The sequence below is a fragment of the Propithecus coquereli genome, unplaced genomic scaffold (genome assembly GCF_000956105.1).
Source record: "Propithecus coquereli isolate 6110/MARCELLA unplaced genomic scaffold, Pcoq_1.0 Scaffold3, whole genome shotgun sequence".
NCBI classification, from domain to species: Eukaryota; Metazoa; Chordata; class Mammalia; order Primates; family Indriidae; genus Propithecus; species Propithecus coquereli.
Genome location: NW_012148618.1, coordinates 14,317,726 through 14,327,846, shown reverse-complemented (window position 1 = coordinate 14,327,846; position 10,121 = coordinate 14,317,726). Strand labels below are relative to the sequence as shown.

The window sequence follows — 10,121 nt, the reverse complement described above, 5'->3', positions numbered from 1 at the left end:
CCAAAAGCCCTACTCATGCTCCTTCCATTGACCCAAGGGCAAACAATATCCTGACACCTAGCACCACATTAGTTTTGCCTGTTTTTGAACTTTATAGAAATAGTACATATAGCATGCATACTTTAAAAACTTCAAAGGAGAGAGAGAGATTCCCAAAAGGGATGAGTATGATCCATATCTGCAAGACGCACTCCCCCTTTTACCTTCTAGGAACACTATTTCGTCTCATTACTGTAAGTTGTTATCATTGTTACAATAATACCTTTCGAAAAAGTCTATTAGCTACAATTCTAAGAGCTTCAATTCTTTATCATTTTTACAAACTGGAAATATAATTTCTAGCAATATATTCATTTCAAAATTTTACAAGAAAAAACTGATTTTGAAATCTTACATAACTCATCCAATAAAATTTTACTTTCCTCCATTAATTATATTTCCCAAAGAGTTGTAACAACAATGATAAAAGAACAGAAACAGATTCAGTGAAAAAAGAGGAAAGGCACTTGAGTGCTAGGATTACAGGCATAAGCTACCACACCTGGCTGGAAAATAATATTTTTTCTGCTTTCCTCATAAAATTATTGTACACATAAATGAAAGTATGCTATAAAGCCATACTAAGATATAAGGAAGACACTAAATTTAGTTAGAATCAGTTGATTCCTTGGAGTTATTGCAAACTATATTATATACAGATCCAAAATGCTGACTGTCAGAAATTAAACCAAGCCCATCTCCCCTTTATTCCACTAACTCACTAAAAAATACCTGTCGGATGAGAAAAGCCTAAGACAGTTCCTGCCTGTTATTAAAAACAGAAAGAATGCTTTTATTTTCTACCTCCTGCCCTTCAACTTTCAAACAATTCTCTCCAAAACTCAGCTCTAACCACATCAAGAAGAAACAAAAATCATTTACTCGATTTCTGGGGAATTAGTCCATTTTCTTCCTAAAAAAAAAAATAAGATGAAAGACAAACCTCAGCCACAGTGCTACGAATACGATCCACCACCTGCTCAAAATCCACCAAGCTGAAGAGCGGCTGCTGCTTGAGACGATGCAGCTCTGCAGCAAAAGTGTCCTCCTGTTTCTTCAAAATGGACCCTGCAAAATAGGGAGACACTGACAAAGGAAGGCAGAACACCCAGGACAGCCATGGTTTTCTGGACAGGGCTAATGTCAGTGCGGCAGCAGCTTCGCCCGCTTCTCAGACAAAAGCAGGCAACCATGTCATGCTTGTGCTGCAATCTTAGTACATGAATATTACCAGGCACTCACCCAGACAGGGTGAGGTATGTGGCTTTGGGGCCACATACTAAGTAACAGCTTTTGAGGAGGTGCTACGTTGGGCAAGGAGATCTCTACCTTTTCTAGTTAGGTTCACATTTTGATTCTCAAACATCTGGACAGATTCTCCAACAAATAGGATTTTTTCCGCAACCCTCACTGGAATGTAGGATGGCAAAATCTCCACCCGTAGGGAAAACTGCTTTAGAGATGGTGCCAGCATGTTCTCTTCCTCAATCAGGCGCTAGTCAAGGAAATAATTTGTATCAGAGATGAAGTATGAAGTAAGAAAAGGAAAATAAGAAAGCATCTAGCTCCTCTCCCAACCCATGATTTATATTTTCTAGAAGCAGGGACTTTAAGTCTGAAGTTGCACAATACTGAAATCACCAGGCCCAGAGAAAAGTATTTCATTTTCAGGCAGCAGAGTAGCATTGTGGAAATAACAGTGGCTTTTAAACTTTGGGATTTTAGTCCTCACTCTGCCTTTACTACTATGTGAAAACTTGTGCAGACGATCACCTTCCTTACTTGCATAGTGAAAGGGGTGGTCTTTATATTTTTCAGGTCTTTTTTTTTTTTTTGAGACAGAGTCTTGCTCTGTCACCTAGGCTAGAGTGCTGTGGCATCAGCCTAGCTCACAGCAACCTCAAACTCTGGGCTCAAGCAATCCTCCTCCCTCAGACTCCTGAGTAGCTGGGATTACAGGCACACGCCACCACATCTGGCTAATTTTTTCTATTTTTAGTAGAGACAGTGTCTTGCTCTTGCTCAGGCTGGTATCAAACTCCTGACCTCAAGCCATCCTCCCACCTCAGCCTCCTAGAGTGCTAGGATTACAGGCATGAGTCACCACACCCAGCCTTCAGGTCTTGTATGTATGTCTGCTCTACTGGCGTTCCTCAAGGCATTATCCCAGACTCTCTTTTCCTCTTGCTCTACACACTCTTCTTACACAATCACATCTTCTTCAATGGCTTCATTGATCATCATAACAGCTTGTTTTAATCCTTTTAGGTCACAGGCCTCTCTGCAATTATAAAATCTGTGGACCTTCCAGACAAATGTACAGACATACAACATTTCACAGAACCTCCTGGAGCCACCCATGGACCCCAGATGAAAAACCTCTGAGCTATATGCTGATGATTCCATATTTAGATTTATAGCAAGCTAGACTGCTCTCATGAGCCCCGGGCTCAGCCCACTTACCATTTCCCGCAAGTTCCTCAAACTCGACATGCCCCAAATTAGACCCATTTTCTTTCCCCAATACCAGCAATACACATTCCCTATCATCACTACTCGCCTAGCTGCTGCAGGCAGAAACTTGCGTATGGTCCTTGATTCTTCCCTCTTGACTCATATCCAACTAATCACTAAGGCCTATTGATTCCAGCTCCTAAACATATCTAAAACCTTTTCACTCTTTTTCATATTCACTGTTACCAGCCTTGGCTTAGGGCACTATTATTTTCATCTAAGTATTCCTGAAACTCTTTTAACCCGTCTTCCTGCCTCTAATTCTGATTTTTAAAAAAAGGATTCCCTGCATAGCATCCAGAGCAATCTATCATAAAGTCTGATCGTGCTGCCTTCTTGTCTAAAATTCTTCAATGGCACCCTCTTTTCAGGTTCAAGGCCAAATTCATTCCCACTGTTCACAAGCACCTTCATGATCTTGCCTCTGCTTAACTCAACAGCTTCATGGAGTGCCACTTCCCTTCCCCACCATTTCTCACTTGTTGCTCATTATACTTCAGCCTTTACTTGACCATTTCAGTTGAATTACTAATGGTTCCCCAAAACGAACCATGTCCTTCATGGCCTCTGTACCTTTACATACACCATTCCTTCTGCCTGGACATTTCTTGACCTCCCAGACTCTGTGCAATACAGACATGCATTCCACTGAAAAGTCTACTCTAGTTACTCCAAGACCCTACCCCAAGACCATGTTCCAAGAACACCCGTACTTACTCTTTCCATAGCACTTAGCAAACTGTAATGTAACTGTTTCCTTTTCTATGTCTTCCATTAAACTATAAGCTCCTTAAGGACAGGGACTACTACATTTTTTATGTCTATGTAGTTGTGGCACCTAGAACAATACCTGGCACATACCAGGCATTCACTGAAATGTTGTAACAGGGTAAATGAATGGATGGATGGACGAATATGGACAGTATAGGACTTTGAAGAGTCTAATCAAAACTTGAAATTGCATTTAAAAGCTATAGGGTAACTAGCTACCACTTATAGAGCCAAGACTTATTATTAACCTCTTAGATGCATATATTGGGATAAGGGGAAACAAAAGGAATCTTAGAAACATATTTTCTTTTCTTTTTTTTGAAGAGTACATGGCTTTTTTTCTTTTGTTTTTTAACAAACATATTTACTATTTTGTAGTCTCACATTAGATTAAGATAAAGCCAAATATTTATATCTAAGGAATTTATGGAATGTGTCCAGGCTATGAGCTGAGAAGGGGTCACCTACAGATCATTTAGCTATAGACTTTCCTGACTCCTGGTAGGAGTATGCTAGGGTTCTTGCTGCAATCTCACCAAGTCCTGGAGTTCTCTCAGTTGTTTTCCTGTCAGTCCCCCAATGCCCAGATCCTCCTCATCCTCTTCTGGCTGGGCACTGACATTACCAGAAGATGGACCCTGTTTGATAAAGAACTCTTCATGCTGGTCCAAAAGGAGTCCATGCAGCATCCAGGCTGAGAGCTGTTTATACATGACTCCATGACAAACGGCCAGGATTCTGAGCAGAGAGAAAAGCAAGAAGCTTAGAAGTCCACCTAGACAATACTAAACCCCACAAATGCCACAGCAGTCATGCTTTAAACTGCTGCAGGATAAATAGAAGACTGAGAGTTTGATGAGTCATAAGGGAAATAACCAATCAAGTTAAAAATAATTGTGCTATTTTAATTTAAATGTTTGTGGATTGACTAACTCATTGAATTTTCATACTTGCAGCCTACATCCTGAAGTCTGAAATGTTCAGTGAAATGTTCTGATATTCTTTTAGAAGAAGCACATTTTCTTTCCTTTTACATAATTTTCAAAACTGATGAGTCCTAAATATGTACAACTGTTATACAGCAATAAAAAAAACAAAAATTTAAAAAAATGGACTTAATGTAGTTTCTTTTTGGCTAACGCAGTATTAAATTTGTTTTGTTTTTTTTGTTTTGTTATCCATAAGGAGAGATTTAATATGTGAGTGCCAGGTATAGGTATGATCCAATAAAATAGGATATTCAGATGGTCTCAAAGGATCACCCACCAGATAGCATATTAATTACAAAGGAGAAAAGGTAATTCTACAATGGAGATCTGATGAAAACACCTAAACCAAGTGATCAAACTTCACAACAGCAATAAAGGGATAAACTGACTTTGTGTGCCTTCTGATATGACAAAAAATGGGAAATAATATCACCTATGTAGTATCCTTACCAAAAATGTTTAACCTGAATCTAATCATGGAGAAATAATTAGATAAATCCAGATTGTGGAACATTGTTCAGGACAACTGGTCAGGACTCTTAAAATGTCAATATCTTCAAAGACAGCACCAAGAGCAACAACAAAAGGCAAGGAGACTGTTCCAAATTAGAGGAGACTAAAAAGACATGATAACCAAATACAGGATGTGAACATTGACTGGATCAGTCTTTTGGGGAATGACTGAAAAATTTGGATATATTCTGGATATTGTATTGAATTATTGTTAACCTTCTCGGGTGTAAGATGGTATTGATAACGCCTTTTTCCTAAAGGGATACAAGGTGAAGTATTTAGGGGTTAAATGTTATGATATCCGTGACTACTTTCAAATGATTCAGCAAAAAAACTGGGGTACGTATATTTCACATATGCATACAAAAGGAGAAAGAAAAAAGATAAATGTGGCAAAATGTTAACAATTGGTGAAACTAAAGGATATACAGTGTTTTTTTTTTTTTTGAGACAGAGTCTCACTGTGTTGCCCGGGCTAGAGTGCCGTGGCGTCATCCTAGCTTACAGCAACCTCAGACTCCTGGGCTCAAGTGATCCTTCTGCCTCAGCCTCCCGAGTAGCTGGGACTACAGGCATGTGCCACCATGCCTGGCTAATTTTTTCTATATATTTTTAGTTGTTCAATTTATTTCTTTCTAATTTTAGTAGAGACGGGGTCTTGCTCTTGTTCAGGCTGGTTTCGAACTCCTGAGCTCTAACAATCCACCCGCCTCGGCCTCCCAGAGAGCTAGGATTACAGGTGTAAGCCACCACGCCCGGCCTATACAAGTGTTTTATCATACTATTCTTTCAACTCTTTTGTAGGTTTAAAATTTTTCAAAATAAAAAGCTGGAAAGAAAAGAAACTTGAGCCTGCTTTATTTGTAGTATGTAAGAGCTTGAGCCTGCTATGTGTAGTATGCTAACTGAATGGAATCTCTTTAAAAAAAATCAAATGGGAAGCCATTTTCACTTATGCATATCTCAGTATGTAGTCTGTAAAATTTGGTATAATATGACATTAATATATATATTTCTTTCTCACATTATCTACATAAGATTTTATATTCTGTGCATAAAAGTATAATAGAGAATTAAGTCCCTAAAACATGTTATGGAAAGTTTCCTGCTCTTCTGACGGTTTACTTGTGCAGTGGTAATAGTGCAGATTAAGAGCTGTGAATGGCCACAGAGATCATCTATTACAATTTTGCAATTAATGCCACATTTCTCTTTTTCAAAGATCAGGAGGAAGGAGGAAATAGAAAGATTAAACAGGCAGTCTTTGATCATACTCCATATAGATTTTTAATATTGTTCTAATCATAAGACAAATACGATTTTGTATCATTTTCAGTATTATATATTTTTACATGTTATGGAATTTATAATTTTAGTGGCTTTATAGTCTATCAAGTGAATATGTATTTATTTAGCTTTTCTTCTATTGTCGGTAATTTTCTAATTTCCTGATACAGTAGACAACATTTCAAAGAATATATTTGTACAGTTATTTTCTTCTCTTAAATAATTTTGTTAGAATAAAATTCCTAAGAGTGGCATAATGGGATTATAAAGTATAAACATTTTCAAGGATCTTTGATGTGAAAATACCAGCTACTCAAATGCACATGTTTAGACACAGCAAGCAATATGTGGCATATGTAATGGAAATCTTGGGATAATGGGATCCAAAAATTAAAAAGGATGGCCTCAAGGTCATCCAGGCAGCTAAATTCTGGCTTTGATATTCAACACTTTACTACTCTCTTTGCAATGCCTGAGCCATCATAAGGATTATATGGGCTCCTCTGTTCACGTGGCTTTTTCTATCCTGGTCATAACTTTCCCCAGAGGGAAACCTGAGATAACCCAAAAATAAATTGTGAGAAGTCAAGTAAACCTACCTCCACCACCAATTCCCGATCAAGCCATGACTTACTTTTCCAGTGCACTTCGAACAGGAGGCAAACCGCCACAGCTGTGTTTGTAGACTGTTTCCAGGATTTGACAACCATGAATCTGTGGAAAATACAGCCTTGTCAAACTGGACTCCATTTTAATAGTTTATGCAACACAAACTAATATTCTATATTCAACCAAGAGGGCAGAATCCAGCAGAGAATGGGGATAAACTTTCTCATAAAACTTATCCATGTCGTTCTCAAAGATGGATCCCTCCCCTCAGCAACATCAGCATTGCCCCAGAACTCGTTAGAAATGTAAATTCTTCGGTAGGGCCCAGCAGTTTGTGTTTTAACAAGCCTTCCAGGTGATTCTAATGCACTGTGAAGTGTGAGAACCACTGCACTAAAGAAACCAGAATCACTTAGAGTTGGAACTCCAAAGCCAAGGAAAGCTCTTCATTTCAGGTTAAGGCCTAATTCAGACTACATGCAAGGTATGTTCTTTTCCAATTATCCACTGGCTCTATGTGCTTCAGGTTCTTTTTTTTTTTTTTTTTTTAAACGACTTTGAAGTATAATTTACACACTATAAAATTCACCCTTTTTAAGCGTACTATTCAACAATGTTTAGTAAATTTATAGCATTGTGCAACCATCACAACAATCCAGTTTTACAACACTTCCATCACTCCAAAAACACCCGCTGTGCCTGTGTGCAATCAATCCCCATTCTTATTCCAGACCCGGACTCTTGACATCTCATTTGTTAACTCTGCAGAGCCTTGCCACACTAGCTTCTCTACCACCGTCCTGGAGGGAAGAAAGATTCCCCTATCTGCAATCCCTCTTATTAATTTTCCACTGTCCTTCTGGTAGCCAGTGGAAGCTGAAGGTCAACCGAGATGTGCAGCTAGCGCTGGCTCTCTTATGCTGCCACCACTAACTCCACTTACCTAGAAGGTTCCCTCTCCTTTGGGGAGATAGTTTAATGCAGCGGTTAAGAACGTGGTCTCTGGGGCCAGACACACCTGGGTTTATATCTCAGCTCCACCACTTACTACCGCCTGTGTGACCCTGCGCACACTCCGTAACCTACTTAACCCTTTAGAGGATTGAATGTGATAATATAGGTAAAGCCCTGACCACAGTGCCTAGTACAGAGCAAGTGCACAATAAAAGCTGGATGCTGTGATCTGATGAGGACAATCAGCTCCGAAGGGACAAAGAACACCTCCCTAAGTCTTTGCTGGCACAGCATGGGTGTAGCAGAGCACTTAAGTTTCTACACTTACACAGCAAAAAATGAAGTAGCATGTGGCAAATTAACTGGTTAACTAGTTATATTAATCAAAGCAAACACCCCTAATAAGCTCAGGCACAAATATAAGAGCTTAAAAACGTGGAGACTTGAGATAAACATGTTTAATCCATTTGTCCATTTGGTCCAATTATGGACCAATTCAACAGACAGCAGATTCTTCTAATGTGAAATCTCAAAGCATTTATTTCTCAGAGTTATTACCTCTTCCCAGAAAAGACATTCTTCTGACATTGGGGACCCTAACTTTTCAATGCAACTGATAAAAACTTGTGACAAAATTTGGCATGTTTAACAAAATACACACATGGCTTTCACTCACTGATCTCATAATTCTCAGAAAACTGCTAGCACCCTAACCACGAACATGATTCCTTTTTTCTTTCTAAGAATTAACTTTCTGTTTCTCCTCGAGATCCATACCCAATAGTTCTAAACCCTTAGTGCAGACTGCTCTCACTCCCAAACATCCATAGCAATTTTCTCTTACCCCAGCAACATTCTTAGGTACATCTATTAACATTTCCTCTGCTTTCTGGACCAGGAGCTGCTTAAGAAAAGGGTCATTATCTTATTTTTGCCTTCCTGACACTTAGCCATGATACTCAAGCAGATATTGCTGAATGAATGAATAAATGAATGGATAAGTAAAACTACTAAAAAGTAAGGTCTTCAAAAAAGAATGTAAGGTTAAATTAATTATTAATATTTCCTCAGTGCTTAGCAGAGCAAAAGAAAAAAGGAAAGTTCTTGCCTTTTGACTTTTAATTTGTTCTACTACAACCATCACAGAGGGAAAAAGGAGCTGGAACTGTAAAGTAGAAAATAATTAGTAAGGTATATAATCAAATACAAAGAAAAAAAATTGATTTAGCAAAAGCTTTCATTTCTAAATAGTTCAACTTAAGGCAAAATGGCAATACCACAGAAAAATCAAAATCCAGTATCCCACCTAAGGCAATGTGACGTGGGGGTTGGATGCAGATAGGAAGAGGATGGCGGAGAGAAGCAGTTTCTATTTCTGAGGCTTGTATAACTATTAATATTGATGTCAACATAGAGCATTAACATCAGACATTAACATTTATCGGGCGTTGGGCAGATGGAGGGGGGAGGAGGGGATGGGTACATACAAACATAATGAGTGCGATGCACACCATCTGGGGGATGGACACACTTGAAGCTCAGACTAGGGGTGGGGGGCAAGGACAATGTAACCTAAACATTTGTACCCCTGTAATATGCAGAAATAAAAACAAACAAACAAACAAAAAAACCAATGCAGAAATATTTAAATAAAGCACTAAATAACTTTCAAAAAAAAAAATCAGACATTAAGTTTCAGCTAACTTTGGAACTTTTCAAATAGTTTTCATCTAGTAAATCATACAAATTGCCCAGAATAGAAAATGTTGGGCTCTGAATCCAGAAGGAAAAAAGTCTTGAAAATAGTGTCACAAATTAGATTATTCTAACAATATCAACAGATTCCAAAGCATTTGGTTATTTGGGCAGCATACCTGATCTAAGGAGTAATTGACATGTGATATGGAGAGATGAGGGTCAGCCAGGAACTGCAATAAAAAACATATGATTAGGGCTCCACACCAAATATCTCAAATCTATTTGATCTATAAAAACTAGAGGAGAATCTGAGAATGGGCTTAGTGTTAGTTTTAGGCTACAGAGAATTGATAATTTATAGAAGATTATTAATTCTGATTTTCAGGTGAAACAAGCCAAAACCAGCGCTTTTATAAGCTCACTAAGGAACCTGTGCCATGATCTATAAGCCACTTTGACCACGGGTTGGGCAATCACAGAGAGAACACTGAATCCTCCAGCCACACAGGAAACGGCTCACTCTTAACTACCTGACCTTATGAAAGGGCCTTTCAGATTCAAGAACATGTCCCAATCTGCCATTCCAGAGGTATTTCCTATATCTCTTTTTTCTCACCTCTTGTTCTAAATCAAGCAGTGCTTGGCGATAGGGCTGCAAAACCGAATCCAACCCTGTGCAGAAGGCCCTCAGGTAGATTCCATATAACCCACCTTGGCCCTGCTGAGATGGATGGTGATCCTGAAATC

At 38.7% G+C, this 10,121-nt stretch overlaps 1 protein-coding gene across 2 annotated transcripts in view; it reads right to left on the bottom strand.

Annotated features, from left to right (window-relative positions):
• The window catches only part of TUBGCP4 (tubulin, gamma complex associated protein 4), a 32,135-nt gene that overhangs the window by 15,179 nt on the left and 6,835 nt on the right, over positions 1 to 10,121 (bottom strand). For both annotated transcript variants that reach the window (XM_012649431.1, XM_012649430.1), the window contains exons 3-9: positions 9,991 to 10,113; positions 9,551 to 9,604; positions 8,785 to 8,841; positions 6,748 to 6,827; positions 3,861 to 4,062; positions 1,369 to 1,534; positions 983 to 1,107 (exon numbers count right to left, since the gene is read on the bottom strand). In XM_012649431.1, the coding sequence (XP_012504885.1) occupies positions 983 to 1,107; positions 1,369 to 1,534; positions 3,861 to 4,062; positions 6,748 to 6,827; positions 8,785 to 8,841; positions 9,551 to 9,604; positions 9,991 to 10,113 (807 nt within the window). The remainder of the gene's footprint in view (positions 1 to 982; positions 1,108 to 1,368; positions 1,535 to 3,860; positions 4,063 to 6,747; positions 6,828 to 8,784; positions 8,842 to 9,550; positions 9,605 to 9,990; positions 10,114 to 10,121) is intronic.